Raw genomic sequence first — 22,646 nt, 5'->3', positions numbered from 1 at the left:
AAGCAGATTCAGCCTGAATTTGGACGTAGTGGAAACAGGCTCTTATGCTCCATCTACACGGAGCGATCTGGCCGCTCGATTAGCCGCCGGATCGACTCTTCCGCATCCCCGCGCGTCGGATTAGATACCCGCTCGTCCCCGCCGGCGCCGCTTATCGTCTGCTCGATTCCCCACTATTGTTCGCTCGCGGGGAATCGGCCGCAGCAAGATCGGACCTGTCAGATCGGACCTGTCAGATCTTATCAATCGAGCCGCATCAGCGGCTCGATTAATAAGATACATCGACACTTGTAGACCCAGCTTTAGTATTAAGAATCTAGGGCTCTACAGAGCAGTTTTTTTCTGCAGTCTCACTACAGGCAATTCTCACTGATAACTAATCACAGCTGATAAAACCTTACACCTAAAGCTTCCTCCACACACAGATCCACAGGGAATCCGATAAAAAATTGCATCGTGTGTAGACATGCAATCTGTTCCGAATCTAAAATGCAATCGATTTTCTATTGTTAACTACCCAAAATTGATCGATCAAGATCTGACCGGTCGAAAATTATGTGATCGATCTGATCGAACGGAAAATTGTACTGTGTGCACCCAGTTTAACTTGTACAGCTGTATAGGTTTGTTTGTGGCCAAAATGCAGGCATTCCAGAAGTTTCTATTCTTACCTGAGGGAATGTCTTGTGGAGCGGCAGCCAACAGCTGAGCCCAACTACTCCAGCAAGTTTGTGTTGACAGGTCAAAGCAGTATACAAAGACAGTGCACCACCCTGTGGAAAAATGATATAAAATATAGGACTTGAGTTTCTGCTTTTGGCTGTATGCATAATCCATGTGACAGTTATCTGTTGTAACTTCACTAGCTGTCTAAGGTGGAGAGTGAGAGTGAACCTGAACCTGGAAAAGAACTTGGCACAACACTGCAGGGCATGTTCATACTTGACATGGGTACATTTTGCTTCATTCATTTCAGGTACAAAATTACTTTCAGCTCTATATGGATAGTCCACGTGAACATAGACCTATATGAAAGTGCATGAGAAACTGAACATGGTTGCAATGCACACAAAATAGCCTAGCTGGCTAACTGATTGGCTCACTAGGATTCAGGCTGGAAACTCGGCTTGCCAGGTTGGTACTTCTAGTGCGTTTGCCAACTCAAGTTTTCAGCCCGAAGTCCAGAGAGCAGGTGAGAGTCCTGGTGTGCAATCTTCACTCCAAACAAAGAGGACTGAGCCCACAGCCCAGCGAGGGGGCAAGGGGACAGTAATTCCAGTAAAGCAGGACATTCATTGATTTTTTTTAACAATAATTTTTTTTTAATTAACTTATTTATACTTTAGTTCTGTTGGGACTTTTTTTTTACTGCCACTAGGTAGCATCAATACACTTTTTTTCTACTTTTGCTTCACACAACCTGCCATGCCCCAAGCTAAAAAAGCTCAAATGAGGAGGAAGGAAAAACAAGCAACGGACAGCAAAGGCCTCATTTACAGTGTTACGGGATAATGTCCACTTTGTATCGTGGCTTACCATATTGAAATGCACCACCTATGTGACATTCACAGTGCGTGGTAGCATTGGGGTATAATAGGTTGTGGTATTGTAACGCACTGCATGGATTTGCAGTCAGTGCCCTAAACTAGACTAGTGCCGACTTTCTGCGAGTGAAATACAGCTACTGGTTTACAGCCTAATACGCAGTGTCCTGTAGTGTAGTAATTAGTTCACAATTTTACACTTTCTGTATTAAATTCATTTTTCATTTATAATTATGTTTCCTGTGTGTATTTATGTAATCTATGATGTAAATGTGTTCATTATTTATATTATTGTAAATTCATGTGTACTTTTAAATCTGATCCACTGAGAGGTTCCAGAGCATCTCCAGGGAACAAGGTTACAAGGAAACGGCTGATTCATGATGACAGATCAGCTGCTCTTCAAATCATGGTGTAGTTTTTCTACATGTGGAACAGATAGGCTGGTCTGGCTATATAATAAATAATAATAATAATAATAATAATAATAATAATAATAATAATCTGGTTGACAGCCTAATATGCAAGTATAAGAAATAATTACGGCAAGCACTAATATGCCTCTCACTTCAGGTCCCCTTTAACCTTTTATTGATTTTACATACTTAGGCAAGGTTCACAGTGGTGCGTTGTAACAACCACATTGTAAGACAGCTTGCTGTACTGCAATATACCAATTATGCAATGTTTACAATGCAGCAGATGCAGTACAACAGCATGCGGTAACTGCATTAACGCAACATGCGCCCATTAGTGGCCCGTTTCCACTGGCGTGGAATACGCAGCTTTTCCCCACATCAGAGTTGCACAGGAAAACGCTGCCTTTCCCAGCAATAGCATGCCGGTGTGATTTTGGACAGCATGCAGCGTTTTTTCGCTTCATGCACCTGAATACTTATAGCGGCTACAATGCTGCTTCTCAGCAAGATGGGTGCAGCGTCCAATTTGGAAACTGACGTAGTACCCAGTGGAAATGAGCTCTAACAGCGAAGTAGACTTTCTTCATTGACTGCAAGTCAAACAACCCATTGCCTTTAAATTCCACAAGCATTCTATTGGGTACACTGGGACCCAGTGTAAAGATTCACACAATGTCCATTCTTTGAGGTCCTCACAGAGAACTTACCTTTGGAAGTCAGTCATGTGACCCAGGAAACATTCATAAACAGCTGCCAGAAGTGTGAGTGTTGCTCAGGTAATGAAAAGCTACGGCTGAACACACAGCTACACAGCTCACTTCCTCACACTTCTGGTGAGAGAGTAACTCTTTGTGATCAGCACTGCAGCAGAGAAGCTCAAGCGGCATTGCATAGCTGCAGTGCGGGACACAAGTTTAAAGTGACCCTACAGAGCAAGAGATATGGAGGATGCCATATTTATTTCGGTTTAAATAATTCCAACTGCCTGGCTGCGATTCTGATACTGAACTATGCATGCAGGAACAAATTAGTTGCTTCCCCACCCACTGGACTCTGCACCAGAAGATGCATGCTCAGTGCAGTATCGGAGTTCTGAATGTGGGCCAAAACAGAGTGAAACTACTCCAAAAAAAAATAAATAAATAAAAAAAAAAAAAAAAAAAAAAAAAAAGGAACCTTGCCACTCACAATGCAGCTCGAGTATCAAGTACTTTTGCCAAAGTGACAACCACTGCACATGTTGCGCGACTGGTGAAGGCCACTGGATTGTACCTCTGTCTTCCTTTCCACACTTGTCACTAAGAATTGAAGGCAATTTCAGGTATCTGGTCTGGCTTAAGACATTTATACTAAGCAGGGGACAGTGATAAAAAGCTAACATGGGCTAAAACTTAACAGAATGAACTGTGTAAAATGAATAAAACTGGGAGATGAAAACACAGGCTCAGATGTCCAGTGACATTAGTCCAGACCAGGCACAAACCAGTGAGACTCTAGATACCCATATACATTCTGAAGAAATTGGTTTAGATTGAAAGTTTTCAGCTAAATTGCCATTCCTCCACACGTAGGAAAGTCTGAACGACTTATCCATGTACGAAAAACACTTGAAGAACTTGTGTGCAGAAAAACCATGAAGGATGCTATGGATGCTTGAGTCCAAATTTGAAATATATGGCTCTGTCAGAAGGCAGTTTGTTTACCAAAGGTCAGAAAAGCTTTAAACGTATGAACCTCTCTCCCCCTCACCCCTCCAGGCAACAGCGACATGAAGTGGAGGTTGCTCGTAGATTTTGGGATGCGTTTCTGCATATGGAGTTGAAAGTGTGTACAACAGATCTAATGAGCAATTAAGTGTTGATAAGTACAAGCCGATTCGTAATGTAACACTATCAGAGTGATGTCAGATCAGCCTTAAAAAAAAAATCATTAGGCAGCAGGACAATGACCCCTATATATTGCTAAAGCCACAATGGCAGCAAAGAAAGAGGGAAGAAAAAAAAAAAAAGTGGTATGGCAAGAGAGGATACAAAAAATGATGAGGCACCAACAGAGCACCGATCTTAACGCTGACTTTGTCTGTGAATATAAAAACAGACAAAAGCAACTGGGACAGCCAAATGCACAGAACTGTGGCTAGGTCACACCAATAAGGATCGGAAGTTAGTTTTCTGTTTATGCACTTTGAAGGGTGTTGATAATTCACTAAATGACCAATGTGATGGAGCACTTGTTTGGCACCTCCTGCTCATACACAGTGCATTGTCCCCCTTCCTGTAGAACAGAACAGGATTAATGCAAGCCTCCATGATATGGGCACTGCTCTTGACTGAACAGTATTATGGCACTGCTGTCACCCAGAGATTAAGTACCTGAGAGAATCCACCAAGAACAATCCTATTAGCAGGGATCCCATTCTTCACTTCATGCTCTATGATGCACTTAACTGAAAGAGAAATAAAAGTAGCATGAAACCGCTTTCACTGAAACAGCTGCGTAAAGCCTGATGTCACAAAGACAAACTAAATAAAACAATACAAGGCAATGCAAAAGTACAAAGTGATCAGCCAGAAAGTTCCACAGTGGTACACTACTTATCTCCTGAGCAAGAATAGCCATAGAAGAACTAGAGCTAGAAACAGGATTAGGCCTAGTTCACACTCTGGCGCTTTCCTGCTGCATTTCAGTGTACAATGTATCCCTATGGGAACAATTTCACAGCAGCATTTGCCATTTGCAGAACACACAAACGCACTGCATGCAACATTTCGGCAGTGATCGCTTTGCAATTCTCATTGACCCGAACAGGTATTGCAGAATGCAATAACCATTTTGCAATCCAAGTGTGAACCAGGCCTTCAGATAGCCTTTGTTGGGCCAAGCTGATTGATTCAACAAACAGCATAGCATTAGCATTCAGTCTACCACCTTGCCCCATGCAATCAGAATTCAGCAACAATCTGGTTGATAACTGCTCAACCCCCTTCCCATATACCTTTGTATCACTTGATGCAATACAAGGTTAAATGTCCATCCTTGCACTGCTGCTCCTTACCTCAGCTGATCAATTAAAATGTAAGACCACCCAATTACTTTTTCATCAATCACCTGTCTAGGATGATAAGTTACGGTGGGAATCAAATCACTGACCGGTTCAGTCAAAATTATTAAATTCCTTTAGATTTTAAGCTTGCAAGGGCAGGGTTCTCACCCTTTTGTGTCATTTCATAGCTTGCACTGTTATACATTTTATTCATCACGGGCCCGTTCACACTGCACGCGTTTCCAGCCGCGTTTTGGAAACACGTGCAGGTGGCCGACACGCAGGACATCAGACATTGCATAGAGTGCAATGTCTGATGTTCACACTGCATGCATTCCGGACCTGTGCGGTCCGGGAACGCATGCTGCACGCAGATTTTACAAAAACGTGCGGCTGTCCCATTCACTTTTCAGTGATGGGATCAGACACGCAACGCATACGAACGCGGATGGCGTGCGTTCGTACGCGTTGCGGTCCGCATGCGTGGCCGTCCGCATTTTGCAGTCTGAACGGGCCCATTGTAACCACCTGTATTTCGTACCAGTGTCCAGATTTGATGTATATTATTGTCTGTATCCCTTGTTTGTTTTTCTACTTTATACAATGCCATGAAATATGTAGGTGCTTTATAAATAATAATAACCTTTAGGGTATTGCCTATTCTCTGCCTAATCAGTTACAATGAGCTTCATAAAAAAAATAAAAAATAAAAAGGATATATATAGATAGATAGATAGAAATCTATTCTTACTGCTGTCTGCAGCTTTCTTAATGCCTGCCTCATCTTCAGGAGCATCTGGACTCAGCCCCATCAAGTCAAACCTGAAAGGGAAAAAGAAGAAAGTTTTACAGAATGGGAAACATCTACCAGCATGTAGAGATGCACGGTTTATAGCACAGACATACCATGCTGGCATCACCATCTTCATGTTTAACGTTACAGGAATGCGGGGCCTGCAGGGATGGAAATTACAAACATGCATCATTTGTCACATAAAAGTTACTGCTCTATCCTCTGGACTTTTATAGAGAGGCTAGAGTAAGAAGTTTCCAACTCCAAGCTATGATTATGGCCACATGACCGCCAGCTGAAACTGGATGACTCAGCACCTACTAAATCTCATCAACTGATGACAAACTTAATCCAGTCTATTCAGATTGCAAGATGCATAAACGAAAGGATTCCTATACATCTAGCCATGTATGGGCTGATCGACCAAGATACAGATGTGTCTCTGATCAGAGAGAGAACTGCTGGCTGCCCATACACTGCAGGCCGAGTGCCCTATAATTTCAGCATGAAATCTCTTGGGAATTGGCCTACCAATGTCCCATCCACCATCTCAGTCGTTGCCCCCCAAACGTTAATGTGCCCCCACCCCCGGTGCCCATACATTAAATTCTCCCATCTCGCCGACTCCCTTTACAAATCGTTCTAAATAGATTTTGTCTTGCTTTATCCAGTCAGTAAGGGTTGTTAGATGATGTCACACACAGGTCTATTATGTACTGTATATAGAAATATGAAGTTATATAGAAAAATAGAAATATACAGTACATAATAGACCTGTTTGTAACATCATCTAACATCTATTATCAACTGGATAAAGCAAGACAAAATGTACTAAGTGGAACGATTTGTAAAGATAGTCAAGATGTCATATTGAATGGAACCTACAGAAAAAAAGAAAAAACAAACAAAACAAAAAAAAAAAAAACTTCCTCACTGGCTAATCAGGATGAGCAGTTCCTATAAGGTCTGATCTCCCCAATCTGACTGGATTATCCCAGCTAATTTAATTTTTCTCACACAGGATCTTTGACTTATTTTCTGCTGTTCCAATGCTTGAAATATTGCGTCATCCCTGCCTATGGCCCTTATGGTTGTCCCATGCATATCTCATATCTGATCTATCTTGTATAAAGGCAAAATTTGTACTACAGGTATTAGTTGAATTTTTTTTTTCCTGCTCAATAAAAATCTTTGTTGGGAAACAAAAATTGTAAAGAATGCCATTAAATGCAATATTGTAACGGGTAAAAGACTTACGCATGTGGACATATGTATTTCACATAGGGAATTTTAATACCAGAGAAAGCTTCAGCCCAGCCATGCCTAAAAAAAAAAAAAATTGCAAACAGTTTTTATTTTTTTTTTAGCAAGAGAAATGATATACAAATTTACAACTAATCACATCCCATGAACAACAAGAAATGGGCTTCTACTTGTGTTGTGGAAGCCATCACACCCAAGCTTGTTTGACTTGGCAGTTACCATAAGACATTTCAAAATTAAATCAGTGTAGTTTAACTTTATAGGGTCCTTTAAAAAAACCCTTAAAGGGAAGGTCCAAGCAAAAAAAAAAAAAAATGAGTTTAACTTACCTGGGGCTTCTACCAGCCCCATGCAGCCATCCTGTGCCCTCGTAGTCACTCACTGCTGCTCCAGTCCCCCGCTGGCAGCTTTCTGACCTCGGAGGTCAGGGCCGCATTGTGTACATTTTTACGCATTCCCGCTAGTGCAGGAACATTAACATATACATTTTTACGCGTTAGTGGTGCAACGCATACATTTTTGTTCCTGCACTAGCTGGAATGCGTAAAAATGTATGCAATGCGGCCCTGACCTCCGAGGTCAGAAAGCTGCCAGCGGGGGACTGGAGCAGCAGTGAGTGACTACGAGGGCACAGGATGGCTACATGGGGCTGGTAGAAGCCCCAGGTAAGTGAAACTCATTTTTTTTTTTTGCTTGGACCTTCCCTTTAAGGGCCCGTTCTCACCTGAGCGGGAATCGCACGATACCCGCTCACGGCAAACCGCTAGCGGTTTAGCAAAACCGCTACACAATGTAGCGAGTGGCAGTGTTCTCACTGCCGCGGTTGCGGTTAGCAATAACCGCAAACGGGCTGCATGCAGCAGTTTGCCGGCGACGAGCGTTCCACGATTAGCGATAGTGATTAGCGTGCAAAGCACGCTAATCGCGATCGCTCCAAAACCGCCACAGTGTCCAGTGATTTTTCCATGCTAATCGCAGGAAAATCACTCCCGCAAAACGCTGGCGGTAATCGCCGGCGTTCTGCGATTCTAAGTGTGAACGGGCCCTAAAGGACAACTGAAGCGAGAGGTATATGGAGGCTGCCATATGCGTTTCCTTATAAGCAAAACTAGTTGCCTGGCAGCCCTGCCTCTAATACTTTTAGCCACAGACCCTGAACAAGCATGCAGCAGATAAAGTGTGTTTCGGACATTATTATCAGATCTCACAAGATCAGCTGCATGCTTATTTCTGGTGTGATCCAGACACTACTGCACCCAAATAGATCAGCAGGGATGCCAGGCAACTGGTATTGTGTAAAAGTTAACATGGCAGCCACCATACCCCTCTCAGATCAGCAGGGCTGTGGAGTCGGGAAAAAAAATGCACTGACTCCTAATGAATTTAAGCTAATTAAAATAGAAAATATGATAAAATGTTCTATTTCTCAGATAATAGTCATCATAAATCATTTATGTATACAGTAATAGCTGTGCTTAGTCCACAAAAATGAAATAACCCAATCAAAATTAGCTACTTATGCTGTTTCAATAAAGTAGTCCCCGTATTTTTAAAGTCAGATATACATATCTGATTGTGACTGTATATATGATGTGTACACAGGAATCTCTTATATATACTAAATAACATCTATGCTGTAAGAATAAAGCCTGATGTGTAGCCATGTCACTAATAGAGATGGTCAATGAGATGGAAATAATTCTGCGTTGATGCTGGTTTAGGCAAATTTACGCACCCTCTTTGCTGATGAAATCAAATACTTTGATATGTTAAAATTTGGTTTGGGGACTACGAATTAAAGGGTACCTGAGACGGATGAAAAGAAAAAGTTTTATACATTTCTGGGGCTTCCTCCAGCCCCCTTCAGGCTAATCCAGTCGCGGTCCTCCTCCGCCACCTGGATCTTCTGCTATGAGTCCCGGTAATTCAGCCAGTCAGCGCAGTCCGGCCACGTGCAGCTCCAACAGCCAGGAACATTCTGCACCTGCGCAATAGTGCTGCGCATGTGTAGTACGCTCCCGGCGGCGGAGTGTGTGCATGCGCACTACGCCAGACTGGCTCAAGTACCTGGACTCATAGCAGAAGATCCAGGTGGCGGAGGAGGACAGCGAGGGACTGAAAAGCCTGAAGGCGGCTGCAGGAAGCCCCAGGTATGTATAAAACTTTAAATTTTATCTGTCTCAGGTTTACTTTGTTACATATGCACTCTCCACAGAGCTGCCTCCCCTAATCTGTGTCTAATCATAAATTGTAATTTGATCTCTCCCCTGTGTCACCTGACTGCCACAGCAGATTTGTATCAGATGTAACAAAGAAATATTTTTCTTTAAAGGTTATTATACTGTTGCATATCTTTTAGAGCAAAATAGAAATTCTGAATTCAGGTCCACTGTAACAAACGATAGCTTAGGGTCAGAGATGCATTAAGTGGCACACGAGGGCCCGTAATCAAGGATTGAACTTCATCCCAATCAGTAGCCGATACCCCCTTTCCCGTGAGAAATCTTTTCCTCTTCACAAACTGATCATCAGGGGGCACCGTATAGCAGATATTGAGGCGAAAGACCTCCCACAGTGGGATGTCAGGCCCATGGTTCTGACATCACACTGTGGGAGCCTTGTTGCATTGTGGGAAATAACAGCTACAGTATTTACAGCTGTTTCCAACTGCCAAAAAGGCAAGCAGCATCTCCTTCCACTAACATCACCTGCCAGCAGAAAAAAATTCCACCATGTGATATATGTCAGAATGTGAATCAGGGAAAGGAAAGATTTTACAATGGGCAAGCACTGACTAAATCATTTATACATAATTCTTGTAAAAATGAAGCACTTTTTTTATTACATTCTTTTCACTGGAGTTCATCTTTAAAAGGGACGCTTAAGCCAGGAATTAAAAAAACAAAAACAAAAAACAAACACAAACACAAACAAAACAGTTTTACGTTCTTGGGGCTTCTACCAGCTCCCTGCAGCCGTCCCATGCCCTCACAGTCACTCATGGAGCCTCCGGTCCCCCACTGCCAGCTAGTTTTGTTTTCAATGACAGGCCCGACCACGCATATTTTTCTTAGTTTTCCCATCCGCAATAGCATCCTGTATTATCTATTGAGGACGTGAACATGAAGGATAAGCGTGGCCAGGCCTGTGCAGAAAGCCCACCGACTCCGTCAGCGAAAACAAAACTAGCTGGCAGTGGTGGACCAGAGGCTCCATGAGTGACTGCGAGGGCATGGGATGGCTGCAGGAGGGGAGGGGGATGCTTTGGGGTGTTAGAAGTCCCAGGTGAGTAAAACTGATTTTTTTTATTCCTGGCTTAAGTGTCCCTTTAAATGGCTGCCTCACGCCTAACCCATTTTGTGAATGCATCTATGGTACTCTTATTCACTTAGATACACCCCATCGTTTTTGAAAGGAGTCCTGAACAAAAGACGTGATCATTAATGTTCCATTGGGCCAGCAAGTGTCCTGTGTCTGTACAGGGATTTAGCCTCTTCTTACAGCTATAACTTTCATGTGACAAAAAATGGCTACAGCCCTGCACATACATATGCTCAACGGAGAGCTGCTTGACCTGCTTAGCAACTACTGGAAACACTGCAGGCTAGGGAGGGTCTCGGTCTCTCTCTCTCTCTCTCTCTCGGAAATGTGTGTTATAGATATATGTAGCTGTAGAGGTGGTAAGATTCAGGGCTGTGGAGTCGGAGTAATTTTGGGTGCCTGGAGTCGGGAAAAAAATGCACCGACTGACTCCTAATGAATTTGTAACTGTAATTAAAATAGAAAATATGATAAAACGTTCTATTTCTCAGATAATAGTCATTAAAAATAATGTATATATACAGTATATATACAGTAATAGCTGTGTTCAGTCCACAAAAATGAAATAAACCAATCAAAATTAGTCACTTGTGCTGCTTCAATAAAGCAGTCCCCGTATTTTTAAAGTCAAATATACATATCTGATTGTGACTGTACAGTATATATATATGATGTGTACACAGGAATCTCATATATACGAAATAACATCTATGCTGTAAGTATAAAGCCTGATGTGTAGCCATGTCACTAATAGAGATGGTCAATAAGCTGGAAATAATTCTGCATTGATGCTGGTTTATGCAAATGTATGCTCTTTGCTCATGAAATCAAATAATTTGATAGGTTGTTAAAATTTGGTTTGGTGACTATGAATTAAAGGGTACCTGAGGCGAATTAAAAGAAAAGCTTTATACATACCTGGGGCTTCCTCCAGCCCCCTTCAGGCCATTCAGTCCCTCGCTGTCCTCCTCCGCCACCTGGATCTTCTACTATGAGTCCAGGTAATTCAGCCAGTCAGAGAAGCCTGGCTACGTGCCGCTTCCAAAGACAGGAGTGTTCTGCACCTGCACAATAGTGCTGCGCAGATGTAGTACGCTCCTGGCGGCGGAGTGTGTGCATGCGCACTACACCAGACTGGCTCAAGTACCTGGACTCATAGCAGAAGATCCAGGTGGCAGAGGAGGACAGCGAGGGACTGATTAGCCTGAAGGGGGCTGGAGGAAGCCCCAGGTATGTATAAAACTTTAATTTCATCTGTCTCAGGTTTACTTTGTTACACAGTAGTACTATACTCTACATATGCACTCCCCACAGAGCTGCAGGGAATCCACTGAGAATGTTGTGCACATTGAACACAGAGGTGTTGTCTATCACCCATAAACCTTGTTCAGTTTGTGCATGAAGAATGTGTAATAGAGGAAGAATCTCTTCATTCCCCTACAGAGTACCTGCACATCATTCTTACATGTACCCACAGTCACATTGCCTAGGGCCTGATCCATGTTCAGATGTGTAATAGAGGAAGAATCTCCTCATTCCCCTACACATCATTCTTACATGTACCCACAGTTACATTGCCTAGAGCCTGATAGATGTTCTTTGTTCCGGTCTGTACCTTCTACAAGTACTCTTACCAAGGACTAGTTTTAGTCTAAAGGGAATAAATATTAGTAGTCTACATATCCTTCTCACTTCAGTTGTCTTGTAAAATTCCTAAGCGTTGGCAGTTAAGAGACGAATTTCACGTTACATACTGTTTTGTAATATGCAAATTAGAGGAGTCGGTGGATTTTTGGACCGACTCCACAGCCCTGGAAGATTTTACCTGCCTGGAAGTTATTCCCAAATATAACAAAGTACACAACCAATGTAACTGATGCATAACTCAAGCGGATATAAACTGCTTTAGTCTGACAAATACCATATACACCCCTTCTCTGTGGAAGACAGTCTCTCCAATACAGGAAAAGACTGGAACCATTATACGGAAACAGACAACCAATTATACAGAAAAAGACAAACTGAACCAGGATATAAATCGGTGTCTATTTCTAGCTAACACTGAAGAAACTAATTGAGCTAGCAAATCCAGAAATACTGGTACTCCCGTAATTACTGGAAGATTATCCTAAATTTAATTTAAAAAAAAGTCTCACTTTTACTACAGAATTGCAAATCATTTCCAAGAAATACCAGCCAGGTTTGCAGGATCAATTGAAGTGGGATTCACCTCATTTCAGGGCACTACAATATTCTTCAGGGACACTCTGGCCTGATTGCAGACGGACATTCGTAAAGTCCTGCCCCAGACCCTATAAAGCCACGCCCCCACAGGTATATGCCTGTGTGCAGACGGTAATTCTCTCTCCGCCCCCACTACACCATTGGCTTGCACAGCATGAAAGCAAGAGGAGAGGATCCAGATACTGCACCAGATTAGGTGCCACCCCTGACAGTCGAGCAGAGAGGGGGACTTGAGAGGCAAGTTACGCTCACTAGTACCCTCAATAGTAGTCATTATGCCCTCTCTCTCGCCCCAACTCCATAGCCTCCATTCTCTCCCCAGCTCTCTCCCAGCATCCCCTCCAGACTCTTACCACTCTACCCCCAGCACCCTCAGTTAGCGACCTCTCTCTCTCTCTACTTCCCCCAAGCAGCTTTAATAGCATCACTTTCTCCTCTCCAGACTCAATGGTTTTACTCTCGCCCCCGAAACCCTCAATAAGCCTCTCTCTTCCACCCACCCGTCTCTCTACTGCATCCTCAAGTGTCTCACTCTCGACCCTCCAAACCACACACACACACACACCTCCTCCAATGCTCCCCTCAGCATCTTAATAGCATAACTCTTTCCTCTCCAGATCAACCCTCTTTCTCCCCACCCACCCTCCCCAGATCCTCACTCCTCCTCCCTCCCCTTTCCCAATGCCCAGCAAATCCCTTCTACCCACTAGCATCGCTCTCTCACTTGCTACCCTCAATAAGCCCCTCTCTGCCCTTACATCCCTGAACATCCTCGCCACTCCCCCAACCCCACTCTGTTCTCACTTCACAGCACCCTCAACCCAGCCCTCACCCTTTCCCCCATACCATCAATAAAAGTGCACACACAAGCTAAGGTTTGTGCATCGATTGCTAAGGTGACAGTTAGGGGCACTATAGTGATAGATTAGAATTTGAGGGGGAAGAGGGACAACAGCCCAGTGAACAATGCCCAGAGAGATTGGAAAGCAAAAACACAATGGGGCATATTAAATAAATACCAGGAATATTGTCATACGCAGGCAGCATTATTTATGCAAGTTGCGCATCACCCAAGTAATGTGTGCATTGCTAGTTTAACTCACGCCAGTCAACTGGCATAAGTAACAGTAAAATTGCTGTGTGCTTCCTACACGACAGTTTTACTGCCGCTTAGTGACCAAGTCCCAATGGCTCGTTTTTCACTTGTTTGTTGCTGTCATTTATATCAATACCGTGTGGGGTTCACAAAGTCTAGTTTTGGTCAGGGCATTTTGAAACCTAAAGTCAACCCAGCCCTCTTGTGTATTTTTGAAAAAGAAGGACAATATAGCAACAGCTTTAGGCAGGGAGAACACTTTATGCGACACCCACCGCCACACTGGCCTTTGATCTGAATGGTGCTTGCATTCAGTGTTTGCATTTTACCTGCCATTGTCTGTTTTTTCCATCTGTGTAGTATAAAATACTTAATTTAAAAAAAATAAAAAATGATGCATGCATTCCTGATTCCAATGTATTTTACCACAATCCGGGAAATCGCAAAGAAACACTGAAAATTGCATGAGGAAACACACTTGCAAATGTTTTTGCAAAGCAAATGGAGGTCATCAGTAACCTTGAAAATACCCAGGAAAACAAAAACAAGTGCGCTCCCTGCTTCACTGTCCAGAAGCAACGGGTTCCAGTCCTGCCAAATCTTATGGCGCTCCCCTTGTCTGGGTTCCTGTGATAGGAAATGCACATGTTGATTCCAACATGTGAACATGCATGGGGAAGAGCCAATGAAAATGGGGGGGGGGGGGGGGGAGAAAGACGACCAGAAGATTAGGTTTCCCGACTTATGGGGAGTTCAGTACTACTTTTAGCTCTCCAGCTCAGGGGCACAAATTAACCTAAACATGTAAACTGGCAGAAAACAAGATGAGAAGTTGTGTTGTTCTTCTGATGATAACAGCAAACAGTTAAAAGAGTGTGTGAAACCAAGTTTAAAGAAAACATACGAATGATAAGAATTTGCGTGTTCTCCATTTTCTAATGCAGGTCTGATTAGTGTACTGGAGCACACTGTCTCCCACATATGGATTTCTCATTGTATGCTGAAAGGACTTATCCCTTTGAAATGCTTCTCTCGATTCCAAATGTCATATTTACAATGCCGGCTTTGCATATGTAAAGAGGAAAATAACTGAAAGCCATGGGCAAACAAGCACAACTAAATTATGGGCCCTGGATTACAGTTTTATATCTCTCACAAGAAGAGCTATACTAAGCTCACTGAAGCCAGAGCCTGCTAATCCTGTGACCAATGTCACATGACTAGAGATAAAGGCAGTTGGCCAATAGGAGCAGCTTAGTGGGAAAGGAAAGTGGGGGCACCATTTATGACTGAAGACTCATTCCATAATCAAATGAACAGAAATTTTACAGCAAATAAAAAAAAAAAAAATGACCACACAACCAGACATAGGTCAATTACAAGAGGGTCACACGCAGGGCTGTGGAGTCGGAAAAAAAAATGCAACGACTTAGACTCCTAATGAATTTAAACTGTAATTAAAATAGAAAATATGATAAAATGTTCTATTTCTCAGATAGTCATCATTATATATACATACATACATACATACATACATACATACACACACACACACAGTAATAGCTGTGCTTAGTCCACAATAATGAAATAAACCGATCAAAGTTAGTTACTTGTGCTGCTTCAGTACAGCAGTCCCCGTATTTTTAAAGTCAGATATACATATCTGATTGTGACTGTACAGTATATATGATCTGCACACAGGAATCTCATATATACACTAAATAACATCTACGCTGTAAGAATAAAGCCTGATGTGTAGCTGTGTCACTAATAGAGATGGTCAAGGAGATGGAAATAATTCTGCGTTGATGCTGATTTATGCAAATGTACTTTGCTCATGAAATCAAATAATTTGAATTGTTGTTCAAATTTGGTTTGGTGTCTGATGTAAATGGTACCTGAGACAGATGAAAAGAAAAGTTTTATACATACCTGGGGCTTCCTCCAGCCCCCTTTAAGCCAATCAGTCCCTCGCGGTCCTCCTCCACCACCTGGATCTTCTGCTATGAGTCCCAGTAATTGAGCCAGTCAGCACAGTCTGGCCGCGTGCCGCTCCCACAGCCAGGAGCATTCTGCGCCTGCGCAATAGTGCTGCGCAGGTGTAGTACGCTACGGTGGGGGGTGGGTGTGTGTGTGTGTGTGTGTGTGTGTGGTGTGTGTGCTCATAGCAGAAGATCCAGGTGGTGGAGGAGGACAATGAGGGACTGATTAGCCTGAAGGGGGCTGGAGGAAGCCCCAGGTATGTATAAAACTTTAATTTCATCTGTCTCTGGTTTACTTTGTTACATATGCACTCCCCACAGAGCTGCAGGGAATCCACTGAGAATGTTGTGCACATTGGACACAGAGGTGTTGTCTATCACCCATAAACTTGGTTCAGATTGTGCATGAAGAATGTGTAATAGAAGAATAGCCTCATTCTCCTGCAGAGTACCTGCACATCACTCTTACATGTACCCACAGTTACATTGCCTAGGGCCTGATAGATGTTCTTTGTTCCGGTCTGTACCTTTTTCAAGTACTATTACCAAGGACTAGTTTTAGTCTATGACTAAAGGGAATAAATATGGCAGTCTACATATCCTTCTCACTTCAGTTGTCTTTTAAAATTCCTAAGCGTTGGCAGTTTAGAGACGATTTTTCATGTTACATACTTTCAATCAACAAGATTGTAATATGCAAATTAGAGGAGTCGGAGGATTTTTGTACCAACTCCACATGGTCACACGTACGGTTTTGAAATTTGCTTTATATCTAACTTTTGCATTGACAGAATAAATATTCATCATAAACATAGACGATTACTGCATGTGTCTTTGTACAATTTACTGTTATTAAATATTTTTTCATTTCTATATGTGGCTGGCTAAGTATCTCCAAAACTAACAATAAGCTCTTCACAGACGTAGGCTGCGTTTCCATTAGAGATGGGAAGTTCGGATCTTTTCAATGATCCGGATGATTCGAATCGGATCATTGAAAAGATCCGGATCTTTGATCCGAATCTCGGATCATTTTACAAGGGAAGCATTCGGGGGTGAAATTACTAGCAAGGACGGGAGAAGGGGAGGGGGGTGGACACAGAGAAGGGGAGAAGATGGACAGAGGGCAGGGAGGGGACAGAGAAGGGAGGAGGGACGAGCAGAGAGCAGAAATGTTTGCTTGCACACAATACCCACATGCTGCAATCATATGTTTTACATGTATTTCACCTATATGCTCATCTGTATACGCTAAATGCAAACGTCGCAGTGAAAGAAAGCATTCCCAGAAGTGAAGTGCAGCTGTTTAGTGCTGAGTGGAGGAGGATCATATTGCGCTGCAATCACAGTGCCTGCAAAGTTACTGAGCTGTGCTGAGCCAAACGTTTCCAATGTGATCACTGTGCACAACTACGAACAGACAGCCTGTAATGATCAGCACATTATAGCCAGTATGTGTGCTCTACATATCTGGCAGTGGCACCGATGTCCCCTCTCTCTCATCTACCTGTCTCCCTGCAAGGCTGGCTCCCCTCCAACTCAGCAATCCATCCCTGCTCTGCTTCCAGGACCCCGCTGCCTGCTGAGAGGGGGGGGCGTGTCGCTCCTTGCCCCGCCCCTTTTGCGATCCGAATCACTCATTTTGATGATTCGGATGATCGACTCATAAAATAGATTCGGATCAAAGATCCGAATCGTTCATGATCCGGACAACACTAGTTTCCATCATTTTTTTCTCAGATGAAGCAGGGTTACCTGCGAAACAGACAGTCAGGCCACACATTATGCAACTTCTGTCTTGAGATTTGAGAATGAAATAAAGGTGACGATTTGGACTCTACAGGCTGGTGCCAAGATTTTGTTGCTCTTTCTGTACCATAATTAGGGACCAATCCTCCTCTGATCAAATAGGAATAAATTTGTTATGCCACATCTGGAGGCAATCCCTGCATTTATATCTAGCTTTACATTCTACATATGCACATGAAAAAATACAAGCTGAACATTTTTGCTATTAATCTTTGTACACTAATCTCGTTATAGTAAACTCCACAGGACCAGAACAAAAAAGAAAAAAAAAGTGGTTTACTATATTAGAGGTTTACTAGATTAGAAATTGTCCTAGAAATGGCCCAGCATGCCCTGGTACATTCTCTGCTGTAAAGGACCAATTCTGTCCTCCCATTGGAGGTACAGTACAAGCACTTTCACAGTTGGTGGACTACAAGGTTACGTAAACCTTACGGCTGCATATCCATGTTGGACAAACCGCTAGTACAGCATCCAGGGCTCCTTAAAAACTGCAGCCGTCACTGAATAGAGGCAGCCACTTGCAACCTGTGAGTGGCTCCATTACCTCTGCGGGCGGGACTTGCAGCACATATCCTGCAAAACATTCTGCTCACACTTGAGCCAATCAAGAAGCCTCTATTCAAAATGCAGCCAATCATGATCATCTGTAATGCGAGTAGATCCAGATACCTCCATGGACTGGACTAAGCACTCTCCTCTCCACACTCAGTTTTGCAGCGAGTAGGCCCTCTCTGATCTGCAATACAAGTGAAAGTAGACTGTACTGCGCTACACACGCTACCAGGTGTGTCATTGCTAACAAGGAAAGATACCGGGGAGTGTATACAATTCCGTGGGAGGACTGTAACAATACTTTTATTAGTGATTGCAAAGTGGAAGTAGTAACGCTGCATCCTCTTGTTTACATTCAAATTATTCCTCATTTTCCCCAGAGGAAAATGCATACCCAGCACTGGTACCATTCTTCTTGTCTTACAAATGTTATCGGCATCAACTCATTTGTAACCAGCCCGAAGAGAGCATCAGACCATTGGTTTCACAATGACATGACACATGCACTCCCCACTTTTTACTATATCCAGAGTCAGTGTCACGTAGGGGCCAATAACAGTTTACGAAAAGAAGTTTTATTGTATCTGAAATTTAACATACCAGACTTTGCTCCTACAGACTAATAATGGAGATCAGCGGGGACCTGGAGAGGTCGTTTCCCATACCAGAGTTCATTATTACGAGATTAAACTTTAATGTATAGAGTTCTACACCTAGCACAAATTAACTGTCGGGAAACAAGTGTCATCTGGTTGCTGTGTGATGCAAGAGAGCATCAAAATTTGGAACTACGTGTCTGCGCTGGACACAATGAGCAGTTAGGGCTAGTTGACAGTTCTCAGTTGCGTGCAGAATAATTCTGCATGTCAACTAACTCCCATATGGGCCTGATTACAGTACAGTGCTGCAACAGCTCGCATTATACTAAAGGTGGCCATAGATAAGGCTACTTGGTGGTCGATTGACAATCCAGTTTGATTATTATAATCAAATGAAAATCTGTGCCCTCAAGAGCATGCCCAATAAGCTATGCAACAAATTTCGGGCCAAAATTAGTTGCATGTATCAATCAGGTGTGCGGCACCCCCGACGCTGCACCCCAGCGTAAAATGTGTCCCCCTCCCGTGCATGCATACTTCACCAGTTGGCGTCTGCTGCTGGCTCTGTGCACACACACGTGCCCCGCATGGTTGCTGGCATATACGTGGCCGTGTGAGACATCATGCCGGCAACTACATGGGGTGTGTGTGTATGTCGATGGAGCACGGAGCCAGCAGCCGACACAGACAGGTGAAGTATGCATGCATGAGGCACATTTTACACTAGGGGGAAAGGGAGGTGGCAACACAAAGCCAATTCCCGTGCTGAAATCGATCAGGAATCAGCCTGCGCTGGATCGGCAGGCAACAGATCTCTCTCCGATTAGAGAGAGATCTGTCTCTTGGCCGTCTGATGTATGGGCACCTTAACTCCCTGCATGCAGGCTTTGTAAAAAAAAAGTCTATGTCCAGTCTCAATTGCAGTTCACACTCATAACACATACATTATGCAATGGACCACTGTGATTGCGGCCACACCGTTCAGAAGAAAACTGCTGCGTGTAATATCTAGCAGGTTTCTGTAGCTCACATAGAAGTACCTTAACCTCCCTAGCGGTAACCCCGAGTCAGACTCTGTGTTGAAAATATGCAGCACAGAGTGGTAACCCCGAGCCTGACTCGTGACCGCCACGAGGTTACTGCAGAGTACAGCGCACAGCAGGCGTTTCAACTCACCTCCCCAGGATCCACACATCACCATCCTTCCTGTCCATGGAGGCATTGCAACCCCCCCCACCCCCACTCCGGTGAGGTCACTGTCTGTCCTGGATAGCCGGTGATCTCACTATAAGGTTACAGCTCCATCCGGAAGACAGAGGGAAAACTGCAGCGCGGGATTCCAGGGAGGGAAGTGCAGGGGCTGCTGCAGACTCTAGCAGCATGATTATTTTGCTATTTTAGGGTCTAAAAGGATGAAAAACAAAATTTACCGCTTCTAGACACTAAAATCTGGAAATAATCATATCCCGCCAGGGAGGTTAATGGGATGACATCCACCCCTCTGCACATGTAAAGCACTTGCAGCTACCTGCAAGCGCAGGCAGAGCCACTAGAACAGCTGACATGTAGTGAATGCACTGCTGTCAACATCCTGTTCGACTACAGCGTTAGCTGACTTTCATTTTAAAGACACAAACTGATGTCTTCTAGTGATTTCACTAGTAGTTATATTAACTATTGACAACTAAAAAAGGTAAAATCGCTACTTAGCGCCATCAAAAAGTGTGCTGCAGGATTTTTAAAAAAGCTACCCAACGATTTCTACAGTGTATTTCTTGGTTAACAGGTTCGTAATGCACATATCACATCTTCAGGCAATGAAAAGTGACTTGCATGAGTTAACATGCAGAATGTGTGTTACACAACGAAGTGTCAATATAGCCTCAAACTCCTTCTTAATCAACCTAGATATACTTTATTATATGAACATGTCAGTTTTGCTATACAAAGAGCATTAACTCACCTGGGCCAGAGCAGAGCTTTTTGGCGCTGCTAGATTTGGGTGCAGCCGGCGCCGCCATAGACTATAATAGGAATCACATCTATAGCGGCGCTCAGTGAGTAACGTCGGGACAGTCAGGAGACGGAGCCGAGGTTGCTTAAAAAAAAACAACAATAATTCGGCCTCCAGCAATCGCTGGAAGCCGAATTATTTCATTCCCCCACTATCCATGGCGGCCTGGAGGGGTAATAGTAATTAATACGGCCCGGACTTGTGCAGAAACAGGATCAGCCATATAACAGCTGTATCCTGCGTCCAAGTCTACCGGCACCGATTTCAAATGTACTCCACCTGAGCTGTCCTGTATTATGCTGGCTATTTATAAATAAAAGATAATATTTTGGTCTACAGAAGCTATAATTACAGGAGGCTAAACTGAAAGTTTACAGTGTAATTCAGACTCCAGTGAACAATTGTTATACTGCATTATAAACACTGTAAAAATAATAATAACCTGTGTCCTTTCAAGTCCAAATTCTGGTATTCTCTAATTAACTTATCCGTGTATTTCGGGGATATAAGCGGAAGCTGGAATGCCAGGAAAAATAAAATTACATAAAATGGTGTCCTGTACAAAATCCTAACCTGGGATTTTTGTTCTGTAAAGTGTGAGGTACTATCCACTACTACACCACCACACCACTTAAATCTATCCAGCTGACAGTTATTCATTCAGTCCTGGAATCTGATTAGCCTCAGGTAAGGTACCAGTTCAAACTCCTCTAATTCCAGAAATTTTACAATTAAAAATGGAAGGGTTAAAAAAACATTGTTGACCAGCTCTAGTATAACATAATATATTCATGCAATGAATTGGCTATACCTACACCTGTGAAATGGCTCAGAGGCATAACCAGTCAGGCATGACACACATACACTATGGGCCGTTTCCACTAGCTGGTGTGCATAAAACATGGAGGGAGATAAGCTACTTACCCAGTGTCACCCAGGCCATGGAGGAAGATCACCTGTGAACAGAAGGGAACACAGAGATCAGTAGCCTGGATTGGAAAGGGTGGTGCTGCCTACACAATACTGGCACACATCCTTACTGCATATAATGCCCCCGCCCTTGTTCCCTGAGCCTATCTTGGGATACACTGTCTGCAGAGACAGCTGCATTCTTTGCTGTATAGAGAACATGAGCACAAGGCTCCAGGCTCTGCACTCTCACCGGCCCTGCCCCCAGCACACGCGCACACACACACGGGTCTCACCGCCGCAGTCTCTCGCTCCCCTCCGGGCACGGTCACAGCGTCGGTGAGTAACGGGACAGACATATTGTTTCCGCACATGCACCGGAGTGATGTCACACACCGCCCCGGTGACCCCTGACCTTTCCTGGAAAAACAATGAGCCGCAGCCACTAAGCTCAGATAAACCCGGCGCATATCACATGATATCAGCTCCCCACCCAACGTCGCGGGTACACGTATTAACCAGCCAGGGCGGCCATTTTACGTGTGGCGGAAGTGCTAAATCCTGCTCATTTCATTCTCTACTGAAATGCTGCTTCATCTTAATTCCATTATCACACACCGGAACTCTCAGTGAAAGAACGGAAGCGCCGCATTTCACACAATACCAGTATCACAGCCTTTTCTTTTTAGAAGCAAACTCGTGTCCTTCTTTTATCCTCCAACGTCCCTCATGTCGGCTGATCTACAGATCTGTATGGTGCCTATTAACGTTACAATTTTTTAATCAGATGCGATCTTTCAATGAAATTTTTACAATCAAATTGTACAGGAGACTGCAGTGTGTTGCAAAAATATGGCTTGAAAACGATTATATGGCTTATTGATTCAGAAGAGAGAAAATGCACTAATCCACTCGTTTATGGGAACAATCAATAATTACCTTCCAATTACTTTAGATAGTAAAGATCGCATCTGAGTAAAAAATTGTGTGCTTAAAGGGAACCTTAAAGAGAATCTGTATTGTTAAAATCGCACTAAAGTAAACATACCAGTGCG

General features: G+C 43.4%; 1 protein-coding gene across 1 annotated transcript in view; it reads right to left on the bottom strand.

Moving 5' to 3' along the window:
• The window catches only part of LYPLA2 (lysophospholipase 2), a 28,069-nt gene extending 5,952 nt beyond the window's left edge, over window positions 1-22,117 (bottom strand). The window contains exons 1-7 of the mRNA XM_068268801.1: window positions 21,888-22,117; window positions 21,607-21,638; window positions 7,057-7,122; window positions 5,913-5,960; window positions 5,758-5,828; window positions 4,336-4,409; window positions 672-773 (exon numbers count right to left, since the gene is read on the bottom strand). Of these exons, the coding sequence (XP_068124902.1) occupies window positions 672-773; window positions 4,336-4,409; window positions 5,758-5,828; window positions 5,913-5,960; window positions 7,057-7,122; window positions 21,607-21,638; window positions 21,888-22,061 (567 nt within the window). The 5' untranslated portion in view covers window positions 22,062-22,117. The remainder of the gene's footprint in view (window positions 1-671; window positions 774-4,335; window positions 4,410-5,757; window positions 5,829-5,912; window positions 5,961-7,056; window positions 7,123-21,606; window positions 21,639-21,887) is intronic.
• Window positions 22,118-22,646: the final 529 nt, after the last annotated feature.

The sequence above is a fragment of the Hyperolius riggenbachi genome, chromosome 2, assembly GCF_040937935.1.
Source record: "Hyperolius riggenbachi isolate aHypRig1 chromosome 2, aHypRig1.pri, whole genome shotgun sequence".
Classification (NCBI taxonomy): Eukaryota; Metazoa; Chordata; class Amphibia; order Anura; family Hyperoliidae; genus Hyperolius; species Hyperolius riggenbachi.
The sequence above is the reverse complement of the archived record's forward strand: the minus strand, read 5'-3'. Positions and strand labels throughout refer to the sequence as shown.